Below are 16,445 nucleotides of genomic sequence, written 5' to 3' on the forward strand. Positions count from 1 at the left end.
TGGGGAACCAGACGCCCCACTGGCTTCTCTGAACAGGGAAGGGGTGGGAGGTCCCCAGGGCCATGCCTTGGAGCCCCTGGCCCTGCCACCTGTGGGGGGATTATCCTGAAGGTGGGGGGTGGACAAGGCTTGCAGCCAGTGGCCTGGCCCCAGGTGCCCTCATTCAGCTGGGCCTGCTGCTCCCTGGGGTCTTGGAGGGGGTGGCCGGGTGGAGCCAGGGCACAGCCTTGGATGGGACTGTGGGTGTGCGTCCAGAAAGCCTCCGAGTGCAGCCCCACCCCAACACACCAGACTCCTGGGCAACTTCCAGTCCATCCGGCCTGCCACAAGCTCATGAAGCAGACCCCCAGTGTCCTATTTTACAAAGAAGCACGGTCTATGTGGAGTCAAATAATTATGCCCAAGATCAGTCACTGACTCAGGCACAAAGCATTTCTAAGTTCTTGTCCACGAGGCACTGTGTGACCAAAGATACAGAGCCCACAGTCACAAAGTAGATGCATCAGGATGGCCCATGGTGAGTGGCTCAAAGACAGAACACAGTGGCCGGGGAGGAGCAGCAGGGAAGCCCGCTCTTGGGAGGGATCTGGGGCGGCTGCCCTCTGAGCTGAGCTCTGGAGGGTGAAAGGGAATCAACAAGCCACAGAAGGAGAGGAGGAGAGAGCTTCTCAGGCTAAGGCAAGAACAGGTGCAAAGGCCTGGGGTGGCAGGGAGATGTGCAAACTGCTGGATGGAGGGGGTGGGCCAGCAGTTAGGATAAACTGAGGTTGCAGAGCAAGTGCCGGCCAGATGTGAGGATCCTGGGGCCACACCCAGGACTGTCACTCTAGGGTATCAGTCAGGGAAGGAGCCCAAGCTCTCTGCCTTTAGAAAGTAACTCAGGCTGCAGATAGGCAAACAGCATAGGAGAGGGAGGGGAAAAAGCTGGGAGGCTACTGAAGGAGTCCTAGCAAGCAGGTGATGATGAGGAATGATGATGGTGATGGTGATGATGATGATGATGGTGGTGATAATGATGATGATGATGGTGGTGATGGTGATGATGGTGGTGATAATGATGGTGATGATGATGATGGTGATGATGATGGGGCTGGTGATGATGATGATGGTCCTGGTGATGGTGCTGGTGGTGATGATGATGGTGCTGGTGATGGTGATGATGATGATGGTGGTGATAATGATGGTGATGATAATGATGGTGATGATCATGGTGATGATGGTGATGATAATGGTGATGCTGCTGCTGATGGTAATGATGGTGATAATGGTGATGATGATGGTGCTGGTGATGATGATGGTGATGATGGTGATGGTGGTGATAATGATGGTGACGATCATGGTGACGATGGTGATGGTGGTGATGGTGATGATGGTGATGGTGATGATGGTGGTGATGATGATGGTGACGATCATGGTGATGATGGTGATGATGATGGTGGTGATGGTGATGATGATGATGGTCCTGGTGATGGTGCTGGTGGTGATGGTGATGATGGTGGTGATGATAAGTCGGGGTGATGATGATGGTGCTGGTGGTGATGGTGATGATGGTGGTGATAATGATGGTGACGATCATGGTGACGATGGTGATGATGATGATGGTGGTGATGATGGTGGTGATGGTGATGATGATGGTGATGATGATCATGGTCCTGGTAATGGTGCTGGCGGTGATGGTGATGATGGTGGTGATAATGATGGTGACGATCATGGTGACGATGGTGATGGTGATGATGGTGATGGTGATGATGATGGTGATGGTGATGATGATGATGGTCCTGGTGATGGTGCTGGTGGTGATAATGATGGTGATGATCATGGTGATGATGGTGATGACGGTAATGATGATGGTGCTGGTGATGATGATGGTGATGACAGTGATGATGATGGTGATGACAGTGATGATGATGATGGTGGTGGTGATAATGATTGTGATGATCATGGTGATGATGGTGATGATGATGATGGTGATGGTGATGATGATGCTGATGGTGATGATGGTGATGGTGATGGTGATGATGGTGATGATGATGATGACGATGATGGTGATGATGACGGTGGTGGTGATGATGATGATGGTGATGGTCATGGTCATGATGATGATGATGATGTGGGACAGGGTGATGAACAGACAGCGACAGACTGATTCACACTGCAGGTTCAATCAGTAGGACCTGGAGGGGGCTTGGAGGAGGAAGGATGGAGAGCTAGAGAGCTCGCTCACTGAAGGGATGGATGGATACAGCTGCTACTCACTGAGAAGAGGACCCAGGGAGAGTTCTGAGCTTAGGGGGTGGGGAGGATTCTGAGCAAGTTTAGTGGCAAGAGCCTGGAGTCCCCCAAAAGAAGCTCAGGGCGCAGCTGGACTCAGGAGTCCCAGGGAACTGCATGTCAGTGCCAAGTAAAGCTGCAGGCATGGGAGAATCACCAAGGGGAGGAGGGTGCTGGGTGGGGGCAGGGCTCTGCTGAGCTCCGACGCTCTCTGTCCAGGCGGTGGAAAGTGACCGGCAAAACAGACAAAGAAGGGCACACAGACAGAGAAGGTGGGGGAGGTCAGGAAAAGAAGGGCCTTAGATAGGGAGGCATGCCCAGCTGTGCGGCACTGGTGGGAGGAGAAAGGTGCCCCAGTGCTTATGGGGCAGTGACCTTGCATATGGGTTGAGGGGTGTGAGGGAGGAAGAGAGAAGGAGGCAGCCAGTCCCAAGTCCCAGTTAAGAAGCAGAGGAAGTGAGCATGAGGGTGTGGACGGACGCAGGGCAGGACACTGTGTTCAGAAGCCAGTGGCCAGGAGCGTGGAAGATACAGGGGAGGAAAGATGTCAGATGGGCTGGGGATCCAAAAGGCAGAGGGGGACTTGACTCCACCGGGAGGAGGGGCATAGCCCTCACTGGACAGGGCGGGAAGGATAGACAGGGAGCAGGCAGGGCACGGAGGCCACGTGCAGGAAGCACCCAGATCATGGAAGAGCTGGCCTGGGAAGGGCCTGGAACAGGGAGAGGAGGCAAGAGGGAGGAACATGAAACTGGGCAGACTCGGGGGTGGTGTCTGGCCGCGGGTGGGCTCTGCCTGCCCCCAATACCTTGCCCACCGCATCGGCCTGTCCCAGAGCCAGATGCCCCAACACAGCCAGGACGGTGCCTCTGAGAAGCCGTGCAAGGGTAAAGGTGATGCTGTAAGGTTGATGTAAAAGAGAAGACGCTGTCTGAAAGCCAGACCATGGGACACTCCCGGGGAGAGGCCACGCCTGGGTCTGCAGGCAGGTGGCAGCATCCCTGAGGAAAGGGCTGAGGGACCCACAGGGCGGAGCATTAGACACTGGCTGGAGATAAAGTCACTGACTACTGGGAGGAAGCGACTCAAAAACAGGGAGTCAAGGAAAAAAAGGTCAAAGCCAAGCCTGATACAGTGCATAAATCTGCCCATAACAGGTCGTGGGCAGAAGCTTCTTGTACTTGGGAGAATTCCTTCCCAGAAAAAGCAGAATGAATACAAAAACTGGCAAAAATAGGAAAAGGCATATGCATGAAGTTGTTTCCTGCAGCCCTATTTGTAACAGCAAAAAAACCTGGAAACCACCCAAATGTTCCTGCAGAGGGAACATCCAACTGCACAGGGGTCGGGCGGGTCTCTGGAGCAGCAGAGTCCTCCACACACTGCCCTGCCCTGCCCAGCGTGGAACTCGTCACATCCGGGATTCAGGATTAAGTTAAAAAAGCAGGATGGAGAGAAGGGGGTTACCCAACTGATTACCCAAGAAAGGGGAAGATATGCTTATAAGAAAAGTATGTGAAATGTCAAAAATGCTTATCTGCAGTGGGAGGAAAGGACTGAGGGGAGAGGGGTAATAGGGAAAGTAACTGAATATCTGTGCATATACGCTGTTATGTATGTTTGATTTTTGAACCATGTAAGTACTTTATATAATTAAAAAACGAGATTAAATTTTAAAAAGTAAATTCCTAAGATTTAAAAGAAAAATGAAGCTAAATGTGTATCCAGTTATGACCTAATCACAAAGAGGAGGACCATTCCAAATGATTGTCAGATGCAGTGATTTGCTGGTACATCCCTTGTGAGCTATACTCTAAAGACAAAAGTCAATGCAAACAAATCTTTACTGTATCTATACTGTAATCCAGTGTCCTCGGTGACATTGGTATTGCTATTCTGTGACTGCTGTATGATTAGTGGAATAAAACAAATGCAGAATTATGTTGGTGACCTGAGACTGGGGATTTGGGACATAGGAAAAGGAAGATACAAATGTAAAAAGCCCTCTAGTGCTAGCAAAGCATCAGTATGAATCATGATGTATTTCATCTTAAAAATATACAGAATGTTAGTTGCTTATATATACATATGGGTAATTAATTATCCCCAAAGTTAGCAGCTAAAATGATACACATTCATTATCTCAGTTTCTGTGGGTGGGGAATCTGGGTGTGGCTTAACTGGGTGCCTCTGGTCAGGGTCTCTCTCAAGGCTGCAATCACCATGACAATCAGGGCTGTAGCCATCTTAATAGGAGAGGATCCACTTCCAAGTTCACTTATAGGGCCGCTGGCCAGAGACCCCACGTGGGCATCTATCTGACAGAGCCACTCACAACGTGGCAGAGTAGGCAAGCAAGAGAGAGCAGGAAAGAAGTCACAGGCTTTCTGTAACCTAATCTTGCGAAGGACATCCCTTCTGTCATATTCTGTCCACTAGAAGTGAGTCAATAAGTCCAACCTACTCTCAAGGGGAGAGGTTACCCAAGGCCACGAATACCAGCAGGTGGGGCTCACTGGGAGCCATCCCACCACAGATACATTTCTTACCCTTCTGACCAAATCAGTAGCAATGAGCAACCACAGTGAGCAGATTATAGTCTCTAAGTACGACTTCCCAGGGCTCCTGTTAGAAACAACTTTTCCTAGTCCTGAAGCGAGAGGTGTTTAAGATGAGCCTGGAATATCTAGTCATACCAGAAAGCAAGGAAGCTACCAAAGACGACAGGGGTCATGTTGACAGGACTCGGGAACCAACCTCGGGAGGCTCCCACTGGCCAAAGACAGGACAACCTCAACCCCAATAAGGATAATAACATCCACGACGCGGTGTGACACGCCAACCGTGCTTCAACCCTAGAGTGCCTGATGGTGCTGATCTTTAGAGGTTGTTAGGGAAACTTATTAATTTAAAATTTTTTAAATAAAGAGAAGGAATCAAGTAGTTAACTAGCTTTTCCTATATGAACTGTACTCTGGGTAACTGAATATTTGACGAGGGCAAGTTTCTCTGCAGAGGAAAACTCCAGCTAATCAAGAAGAAATGAGAAATGATGGAACTAGAACAACATCATTTTGCAACCTCTAATCAATTAATGGATCTAGACAATGATCATTAATGGCTGCTAATATTACAAAGAGAGAAACAAAGAACCAGCATGTGCCTCCTGATGGAAAAACACAATACCTATGAAGGTTGGGGTTTTTTGCCCCAAACAACCAGACTAAATCTGATCAAGCCTCTTTATCTAAACACCCAACGTTTTACAGCAATAACCCCAGGAGATGCAATCAGCAAAATCCAGGCTGCAGGGCACTCCAGGAAACAAATGATACAGATTCTTCCACAAGAGCAGCAACAAAAATACTGTAAATGAGAAAAAAGAGAGATGGATAGAGAACCTATAAAATAAGACACATAAGAGAATGGGACACGTAGCTGATCTCAATGCATGGCCCTTGTCCGGACCCTCATACAGATAAGCACACTGTAATCTGGGGGAAGGCAAACACTGCCTGGGGATTTAATGATACAAAGAAATGATTATTTTATTTTAGTTGTGGTAATAGTATTGCAATATCTTTAAACACAAACTTCCTATCTTTTAGAGATACATATTCTAAACATTTAAAGAGGATAGTGAGAGCTGAGGTTTGCTTTAGAATAATCTAGGAGAGGGTGGGGATGTAGATGAAGCAAGACTGGCGGTGAGCAGGTTGAGACTGAAGCTGAGGGCACAGGAAGTTCATCATAGTATTCTCTCTTCTTTTGTATACGTTTGAAATTTTTTATGATAAAAAATTAAAAGGATGTATCTCCCCAAAGGGCATCATTTTTAAAAGAAATCACTATTCTATAGCATTGTTCCTTGTATTCTACCCAATCAATTAGACAAGAGGAAAAAGTAACAGAAAACAAGAGTGGAAGCAGCAAAAATCATTCTTATTTGCAGACGGCATGACTGTGTACCAAGAAAAACCCAAGAAAACAACTAAAAATCTACTCAAAAAAGAAAAGAATTCATTAAGGCAGTTGTTCCAAATTTAATATATTAAAAAATCAATAGCTTTCTTTGTAGCTACAAATAGTAATATGTTAGAAAAAATAACGAAACAAGAGATAAGATTTACAAAAGCAATAAAAGGGATAAAACACCAAGGAATAAACTAACAACATGTGTGTTGGATTTTTACGAAAAAAATTTTATCGATGAAGATAAACAAGCTTGAATAAATGGAAAGATAAGTCCTTTTCTGGCTAAGATTCTATATTGTAAAGCTGACACTTCCCCTGTATAGATAAATTTAATGCATGGCATGCCAAATTTAAAAACCAATAGGAATTTTTATTGCATAACTAGATAAACTGATTCTAAAGTTTCTATGGAAAAATAAATATGCACGAGGATCCAGGGAATTTGTGATCAGGAATGATGGTGGCAAGGGGAAGAACTAGCTGTACCAGGGAATAAAATGCAGCATAAATCCAGGAAAGCAAGCAGCCTGGTTCGGGAACCTGAGTGGGCAAATCAGTGTAACAGATCTAGAAACAGCCCTACATGTACATGGCAAATTTCATGTATGATGAAGGCTGCAATTCAAACCAGTGGAAAAAAAGATTCATTGAATAGCTTTGGCACAACTGGTTAGCTGTCTCATTTGAAATGTAACTTTTCCTGGATCCATATACCAAAATAAATTCCAAATAAATCAAATATTTAATTAATTCAAAATAAAATCATAAAAGCTCTAGAAGAAAACTTTATCTTAAAAATATCTTAGGACTGTGAAGGTCATACTAATCCCAAAAACTCAGTAACCTCAAAGGAAAAAGATGAATACACCTGACTACATAAAATGTTCAGCAAATTTTAAAATGTACCAAAAAAAAAAAGAAATTCAAAAGACAACTGTAACCTGGGGGAAACTTTTGCAAAATAAATCAAAGGGCTAATTTCCTTTATATGTAAAGAACAGCACAAATAAATAAGAAACACCAAAAATCTGATAAGAGGGATGGGCAACGGAAATAAACATGCAATGCACAGGGAAAGAAACACAAACAGCTTATAAGCATAGGAAAATGGTATCTGGGATTCACTTCTGATGGAAAATATGCACGTGAAACTACCAAGATACCACTTTCCACCCACCAGCCTGGGGCTAAGAGCAAACAGGGGGATGGCACACAGTACAGGTGACCCACATGCTCACACATGATGGAGACCCATGTGACCTCTCTACCTCTTGGGAAAGCAATCTGGTCATCTTTATCCAAGCAGGCGAGATGCTAACCTGCAACCCCGCTCTATCCAGGAAGTGCTTTTCTAAAACAACTCACACCATGGGACTTCCCTGGTGGCGCAGTGGTTAAGAATCTGCCTGCCAGTGCAGGGGACACGGGTTCAAGCCCTGGTCTGGGAAGATCCCACATGCCATGGAGCAACTATGCCCATGCGCCACAACTACTGAGCCTGCGCTCTAGAGCCCGTGAGCCAAACTACTGAGGCCTGTGCCCCTAGAGCCTGTGCTCCACAACAAGAGAAGCCACTGCAATGAGAAGCCCGTGCACCACAACGAAGAGTAGCCCGACACAACTAGAGAAAGTCTGCGCACAGCAACAAAGACCCAATGCAACCAAAAAAGAAAAGAAAAGAAAAGAACTCAACTCACACCTGATCACAAGCACTCACCCACGAGGCTGCTCAGTGCTGCACAGAGTGGAAACCATGTAACCATCAGTCCAGAGGGGGCTGATTAATACCCCATCGTAGGGCATCGTAGGGCCACATCACTGACTCCTGTGTTACCACTTGAATAATTAAGTGAATTTATAGTTGTTGTCTCTGCCAAGAAATCTATCAAGAAGTGAAATCTACCAAGAAGTGAGAGAGCTAAGTGCAGACCCATGTGGCCCATATCTATTTTAAGAAAAAGGTCTAAAATCAACTATACTTCAATAAAATATTAAAAAATAAATAAAAAGCTCTATGTATAGTCTTACATATGTCCAGGAAATTTCTGGCAGGATTCACAGGAAAGTTAACAACGGCTTCTACTGCAGAGAGGGATTAGGGGTCTGGGATGTGCAGATAGAAAAGGGGAAGGTACCACAGGGATTTCCAGGGTAGAAATCATTTTTCAATCTTATGGCTCTTGGATTGATCCAAGCACTCTTCACAGAAAGCTTAACAAACCTCTATTGGTGAATAAATGTTCCCATTTAAAAACAGGTCCAAGCCCTATTCATGCTGACCAAATAGAATACTGGGGACACGATCTCACATGGTTTTGTTTGCTTCTAACAAGGAGAAGTCTTTTTGGTTTTCCTAAGCCCTCTTTGGAACGCTCCACTCCCTTCTGACTCCCACCCTCCGGCCAATAGCACCCCGGACCCAGGGTGCCCACGTGTCCACCCAGGCCTGCTCTAGGCTCGGGTGCCCTGCCCCTGTCACAGGATGACAAGGAGGAGGTGAGAGCTGCCTTCAACTTAGGAGTCTTATCTGGACAGGTTCACCCCAATTGCTTACTTTAAGAGCAAACCAAGGCTCAGATCTGAAGTGCCTAGTGTAAGAACATAGCCAAGTGGCTTCATCACCACTGTGAGGACCCCTTAGAGAGGGAAGGTGTGAGATGAGCTCAGCCCGAGGCCTGGAAGTCGGGGGATGAGGCCCCCGTGATCTCCCAGCACCCAGGTAGGACATTGACAGGTTCAGACAACAGGGTGTAAGGACCCCTTTAAGGGGCCCTGGACTGGAGGACCAGTGGCATCTGAGCACGAGCCCAGGGTCTTAGTGGGGTGTGGGTGGTCCAGGACACCTCACGGGAGCCTTGGCTGCTGGACCAGGAGGAGAGAAGTGTGAGCAACAGAACACCATCTATCAGCCTTTGTTTGGTGCTGAAGCTGCTGCTGTGGGGCTCCATTGCCCGAGACCAGCACCAGCCTTTGGGTTTTAATAAGCACATGTCCGGTTTGATAGAAAAGCTAGACTTTCACATATACTCGTTCAGAAGCAGGTGACCCTCTGGCCCACGTGGACGCATGCTGCCACCTCCACGGCCCGTGGGAGGGAACATCCTGGCGTTCCTCCTGCTCCTTGCCGCCTGGGATGCCTCCCCACGGGACGGTGGGAGAGCTCTGTGCAGGGGTCCACCCTCCACAGGTACCCTGCAGTGTCAACCTTCCAAACCAAGAGGGTCCGAGAGGGCCAGCGTCTTCCCACAGACGGTGCTCACCGGGGGGAGCTCTTCCCTCAATGACTTGGTGACTCTGAGCCTGAGTGGGGCCAGCAGCTCTGATATCCAGAAGGTTATCCTCAGTGGACTCCCCAGAACTGGAGCCGTGCATCTTCACCAGGTGAAGGCGCCCCCGCTCCTGCTGCACCCGGCGGGCTGCTCGGATAGTACAGCAGGGCGCGGCGAGCTCAGACCCCAGCCCAGTTCCCAGCCCAGGTTCCCATCCCGGCTGTGCAGGGACCACCTGACCATGAGCCCTCTCTGAGCCTCGGTTTACTCATCTCTGGCAGCACCGTCCCTGGGGGTTGTTAGGAGGTCACCGAGTCAGCGTGGTTAAGGCATCAGCTCCGCGCCGGGCCCGAGTAGCGCTGACAAGGACTATCTGGCCTGTTACTGACGGTGTTGAATGAAGGTGTTATTAGGGAGTCAGGAAACCAGCTCGGCGAGGAGGGCGGGCTGTCAAGTCCCCAGACATGCGTCCGAGGCCCGGCTCCGCCCTTTGGCAGCCATGGGGCCTCGGAGGAGCCTCACTGCTTCCTAACCTGTGAGTTAGGCTGACGTGAAGGAGATGCACAGGGCCCAGCACAGGGACTGGCACGCACCCAGCGCCTGAGACATGTGAAGACAGCATCACTGTAACTGTTAACTATCATCTTTCATTATTATTAACAATATAGGATGTGAAGTAAGGCATGAGTGGGGACTGAAGGCTCTCCCTCATCAAGGCTCCAGGAAGGTTTCCCGCAGTGCAGAGCTGGCAGAAGGCCCACTCCTCCTCAAGGTCACAGTGGGTCTTCTCAGCCCTTGAGACCTTGGGCCGCAGGACTGAACGTGCCCGAAGACTCCCCCGCACTTGGAATGCTCGCCTGCCAGACGGGGTGTGGCCGACACTGAGGGCATGTCCCCTCCAGCCCCCTCTCCAGACCTGCTCCCCTCCTTCCTGGAAGCCCAGTGGTCCAGGCAACCCTGAGGTTCAGGGTGCAGTCACTGGCACATCTCTGGCCGATGGGAGACAAAGAGGTCATCAGGGACTTTAAGGTTCAACTAAACACTCAGAGTCATGAGGGCTCCTAAGTTCAACCACACGTGGGGCTGCTTCCTCAGAGGAAATAAGGCAGGAAGCACAGTCTGTCGGCTGGATTCTTCCGAGAGACCACGCAGTGTCCACCCAGCCGCCCAGCGGCTCGCCTCGAGCACAAGGGTAAGAAACGCTCATCAGGGAGGGTGTGTGGAGCCGTCCCAGTGTCCCAGGAGACAACATCTCTTACACTCACTCAATGGGTACGGCTTCCAGGGGCCCCTCAAGGGACACATCCGGTTACAAGGCACCCTCCATGGGAAGTCCGAAGCTTTGTACCCCCCAAAGATGCATCTTCCATCGAGACGCAGTCACCATCTTTCCCATCTCTACCACGGCTGGTGTGGACTTTTGCCCTTTTCTCTCTCCTTCCTGCCCGGAACAGGAAGTGGTGTCCGGAAGGATACGGACACTGGCTGGGGCTTAGGTGACCCGCCTGAGGAGAAGGCCAATCCCCGTGTCACAAACCCATGGAGCCAGGAGCCACTCGCCTCTGGACCTCTGTACACAACAAGCTTCCCTGTTTGGACAAGCTCCCAGGAGGTGCATGGAAATGCATTTCTAACTGATCAAGGTGTCTAATTTGGGGGTGGTTTCCCCACATTCATTTCATCCTAGGGTGTTTCATCATTATCTCTTCCTGTTCCTGAGTCAGACTTTTGGTCCTTCAAGTCTTTGTTGAATATGAATCCTCTGCTATGAAGGGGTGTGTGTTTGCTTTAAGATCGCTATGTTTTCGTAACAGTCGAAGGGCTTCTCTTCTATAGGACACTCTAAAGTAAGGCGGTCCACACTGGTTTGAGCTGGTCACAAGCAGCCTTAGCCAGTCTGGGTTGGTTGGAGGCAGCTGTTTTGATTTGGTCTAGAACAGTCAGCTGGTACAGAGCGGGGTGTCTTGTGGAAGCCTGACTGCTGCTAGAGGTATGACTCGGGGCACCCAGGCACTGACTCTGCTTCCGGGTCCCTCCCCGTCCCCTCCCTGCAGGTATGAGGCTGATTCAAGCCAGGGGAGCTTCATGTGCAAATCATCCCCCCAGACAGTTTGAGGGAGTCCTGCCCAAATGGCACCATGAAATATGTTGAAAAGTGAGCTTTGGGACTTCCCTGGAGGTCCAGTGGTTAGGGCTCAGCACTTTCACTGCGAGGGGGCCCGGGTTCAAACCCTGGCCGGGGAACTAAGATCCTGCAAGCCGCACGGAGTAGGCAAACGAAGGAAAAGAAAAGTGAGCTTCTTGGATCCACAAGAGCCTCCAACACCAGACCAGTGGACTGGCACAGCCCCATCCTGGCATCCTGATCACCAAGGAGACTGAAGCTGAGATGTACTGCATCCTCCCCTATGCAGGAGATGCTGGGTCCTGCCAGTCACTGGGTCCTGGAACAACCACACTAGCAGGCTGGATTGGGATCATCATAATCTACTGTGACCTGATGAAAACCAGTGTGATCCAGTCTGAACCAGCTAAAATATACCCCAAACCACATATAAACTGCTGAGCAAAATCCATCTGAGCCTAATGGAATTGGTCAAAATGGGGTCAAGGCTATTTGAATTGTGTAATATTGGTTCCAACAGTTCAAAACTGGTTTTTATCCAGCTGGAATGACACCGAGCCAGTGTAACGTGGAACCAGTTGCAACAGGGTTGAGCCAGTGAATTCACTTTTAACCAGTTTGAGTTGGGCTAGCCTGATTTAAACCAGTCAGTCCCTTGAAAGGGAATTTGAGGGGTTCAATTTCCCAGGTTTTTTTAGTTCTTTACTAAAAAAGAAAACCAGGGTAGAAAAAGTCTAAAGTCATTTATTTCTGAAGATTAATTGACCTTGCTCCCATAGATATTCATAAAAATCAATTACCAGCTTATTGAAAGAATTAATAAACTTCACATTGTTTATTGTAACACACTAGCAAGAGCAGGAATCAGCCTCCTGGCAAAGCAATGATCTTACTTTTAAGAGGCTCTTTGGGATGCCCATGGAGGGCATCCTAAAGGAGTTGCCGGGGGTTCCCTGATGACCTTCAGACAACAGCCAAGCAGGAGTGCTCCCCACACCAAAAGTGATAGAGAACAGATAAGCTGGGTTTTTTTTTTTAATTGAATGTTAAAATGCAATATTAACCTCCTCAAAAGAGACAGGAGAATGGAAGGAAATGAAGAGTCTTTAAAAAAAAAAACTAGCAGTCTGAATTTGGGTGCAATTATATCCAACCTAATCAAAAGTGTTAGATCGTAATTAGCAGCTTATACAGAGACACTTCAATCTATTAATTCAATCATCGTGTCATGTGTGAGGCCATTACTGAAAGTGTAATTAAATGGGATGGTCTCCTCTTTCCTAATCAATTGGATCTTCTCCCCTCCCATTGATGACATGGGGCGAGCACCTTGCCTTATTGTAGAACTGCCTTCCCCTTGAAGGTGTCTTTTCTACACAAGCTTTGCGGGAGAAAACCAAAAGTCAAAGTCCCATTTGCTGTGACATAAAAATATGTCAGCTGCCCCCTAAGAGAGAAAATTCAGTCACTTACCAGCCACAAAACTTGGAAATGATGCCACCTTCTTTGTCTGTTAGGAAATATGAAAACACACACACACAATAGGTTTAAGTAGTTGGCCCATAAGATCTAGGCTAAGATGATTAATTACCATAATTAATGGTGGTAGTTAATTATGGTAATTAATTACCATAATTAATTAATTATGACCGGTCTTCCCAAGAAGTCAGCTCCTTACAGCAAACCAGTGTCTTTCCAGCGCCATGATGTTTTTGGGTGGGGTACATGTAACCAATTCTCATGGAAAACCTGGGGTACAAAAGGCCATCAGCTAAAACCAGATTAGCATGTCACTGCTAGAAGGAATACACCCAGTGGTCCCCTAACTGGAGGGCATGAGAATTTCCAGGCACATCTTTAAAAGCAAGGAAGGAGATCAGACGCCACTGCATGGGTGGCCACAATTATTTCATCCAAGTTAGAAAATCTCATCCAAACCATGTTATCCAGAAAAGGGAAATAACTTGTTTAAGGCCTCATTCTAATAACCTCCCCATCATGTCAGTGAAAGTTTACATGGGATTGTTTTTTGAAACCACATTGTTGGTTTAGAACTGTGGTTCTCAGCCCAAGTGATTTTTGTCCTCAAGGGGACATATGGCAATTTCTGTAGACATTTTTGGTTGTCACAACGTGGGGAGGAGGGCTGCTACTAGCATCTAGTGGGTAGAGGCCAGGGATGTGTCTAAACACCCTGCAGCGCAAAGAACGGCCCTTCACAACAAAGAAGGATCTGGCCCCAAATGTCAATGGTGCCACCCTTGAGTAATCCTGTTTTAGAACATGACTGTCAGATAATGAGATAGAATGAGTCTGTCAAATCAGGGAGCATCAATGACCCCCACGCACCAAAGGCAACACATGGGCACACCGTGGTGTGGGCCTGAGTCAACAGGAAAGGGCCTTCCCTTCCTCCTCCTGCAGGGTCACCGGCCTTTGCCTGATGGGACCCCCCCCTCCCCCAGGCACTGGCTGGGACAAGAACATGGTGGAGAGCGCGAGCCCATGAAGACAGGGTGGGCAGCTCCCACATCAGGGCCCTGGGCAAGAACTCTCTTCCTTGGAAAAATTACCTCCAGAATGTTGTTATTGTCAACAGGGCCATTGAGATCAGAGCGCTGCTGCTTCCTCGGCTGCTCCAAACCATTGCAAACCTGGAAACCAGGAATTTAAAGACAAAGATGGTGTTTTCACATGTGAGAAAAAATAAAAATAAAAAAATGAAAAATAAATAAAAATTTAAATTTTAAAAAAGGAAAATAAACCAAGACACAAAACTGGAGATACAATATGATACAATTTTGTAAAATGCATGTGTATATAGGTATGTGTGTGCGCATACAGATATAATTTAACTTTTCTGCCAATAATATGTATACTTTTATACTTCTAAAAAGTTATTTGAATCATATTTTCTAATTTCGTGTTTATTATTATTTTTAATTGTGGTAAAATACATATAACAGAAAGTTTGCCATCTTAACCATTTGTAAGTGTACAGTTCAGTGGCATTAAGTACTTTCACATTATTATGCAACGATCACCATCCATCTCCAGAGCTCTTTTCACCTTAACAAAACTGAAACTCTGTCCCCATCAAACACTAACTCCCTATTCCCACCCCACCGCCAGCCCCCGGCAACCACCAGTTCCCGCTATCAATTTACTCTAAGGAGCGCGTACAAGTGGGGTCATACAAGATTTGTCTTTTTGTGACTGGCTTACTTCAATGAGCATAATGTCCTCAAGGTTCATCCCTGTTGTAGCAGGTGTCAGAATGTCCTTCCATTTTAAGGCCGAATAATAATTTATATAATAATAATAATTCTAATAATAATAATAATTCCACTGAATAATTCCACCATTTATATAGACCACTTTTTGTTTATCCATTCATCAGTCCACGCACACCTGGGTTGCGTCCACCTTTTGGCTGTTGTGAATAATGCTGCTACAAACACGGGTGTACAAATATCTCTCAGAGTTCCTGCTTTCAATTCTTGGGGTATATATATATACCCAGAAGTAGGACTGCAAGATCATATGGTAATTTTATTTTTTATCTTTTGAGGAACCACCATACTGTTTTCCACAGCAGCTAAGCCATTTTACATTCCCAACAACAGTGTCCAAGGGTTAAAATTATATTCCTAACAAACTTAAATTCTTAGTTCAATGCAAATTCAAAAATCTAAATTCCTTAGTTAATGCAAATTAGTCAATCTACTACTAGAGGAAAAAATGCCCCCAAGGACATGTCATAAGTCTTCTCTTAAGGAAGACATCAAACCAAAATTCCTCTTACTTCGATGAACAAAATTGAAAGTTTAGGTATATTTTCTCTACTTAGTGCCCTGTACTATCCAGAAGATCTCTCCAGATCCAAGCACTGAAATCACTGTCCAAATCCCAAAGGAGGCTCTGGTGAGCCAGCATCTTAAGTCAAGTTCCAGAACTTTCTGGCAATAAATTATCAAGCAGTAACAATATGATGATGCCAATGACATTAATAAGTTTTATTTACAAATAAATAAATTTATATTATGAACATACGTATACATTATACTTATATTTACATTATGTTTATTTATAAATAAATAACATTATTGATTGCATCCTTTCCCATATGAGATGGATGTGCCCATTCCTGCTTTACAGGTAAGAGGACTGAGGCTCCAGGTGTGGACAGTAATGGTCAGGTACCCACAGGCTCAGGCAGCACAGCCATGTGTCATGTCTTCCCTGCCCTAGACTGTCACTGTCATGGCCTGTGACTTCATTAGATCTCTGCGGGGGTTAGAGAAAAATGAAAAGACCCAGGCCCACCGTCCTAGCCCTGAAGGGAACAGGGGAGTTGTGCACCAGGCAGACCAGGGATTCTAGCTGAGCATCCTCTCCGTGACTGCAGGTACCACTGGGCTTCAGAGGCTGCGGGAGTGGAGGGGATGGTTCAGACAGGAGGTGCACAGAGCTGGCTGGGCATTAAGGACCGGGCAGATTTGTGCCACATCCCGAGAGTAATCTGGGCTCACTCAACCCACAGGAAGAAATGAGGCCTTCCCGGAGCAGAGGGGGTGCAGGGCACAGCTGGGGCCAGGAGGGTCGGATGTCTGCTTTGTCCCCTCTTCCTTGCTGCAAGCCCAAAGGACTGCCCCTACCCCAAAGCCCCGTGAGCTCCCAGACGGCGTCGGTGGGCCCTGACCTGGCCCCGCTGTTCTGGTTTGTTCCAACGCAGGGCTCTGGGGCCCCCTGCTCTACCCATCACAGCCCTCCTTTCAGGTCTGGCCCCATCCTTCTCCTATCAG

The 16,445-nt window shown here is 47.3% G+C and overlaps 1 protein-coding gene across 2 annotated transcripts in view; it reads right to left on the minus strand.

The window, feature by feature from the left end:
- Positions 1–16,445, minus strand: part of APBA2 (amyloid beta precursor protein binding family A member 2) — a 264,544-nt gene that overhangs the window by 47,415 nt on the left and 200,684 nt on the right. For both annotated transcript variants that reach the window (XM_024129695.1, XM_007128812.3), the window contains 2 exons: positions 14,214–14,294; positions 13,114–13,150 (listed from right to left, as the gene is read on the minus strand). In XM_024129695.1, coding sequence (XP_023985463.1) covers positions 13,114–13,150; positions 14,214–14,294 — 118 coding nt within the window. The remainder of the gene's footprint in view (positions 1–13,113; positions 13,151–14,213; positions 14,295–16,445) is intronic.

Source organism: Physeter macrocephalus, chromosome 11 (genome assembly GCF_002837175.3).
Source record: "Physeter macrocephalus isolate SW-GA chromosome 11, ASM283717v5, whole genome shotgun sequence".
In the NCBI taxonomy this organism is placed as follows: Eukaryota; Metazoa; Chordata; class Mammalia; order Artiodactyla; family Physeteridae; genus Physeter; species Physeter macrocephalus.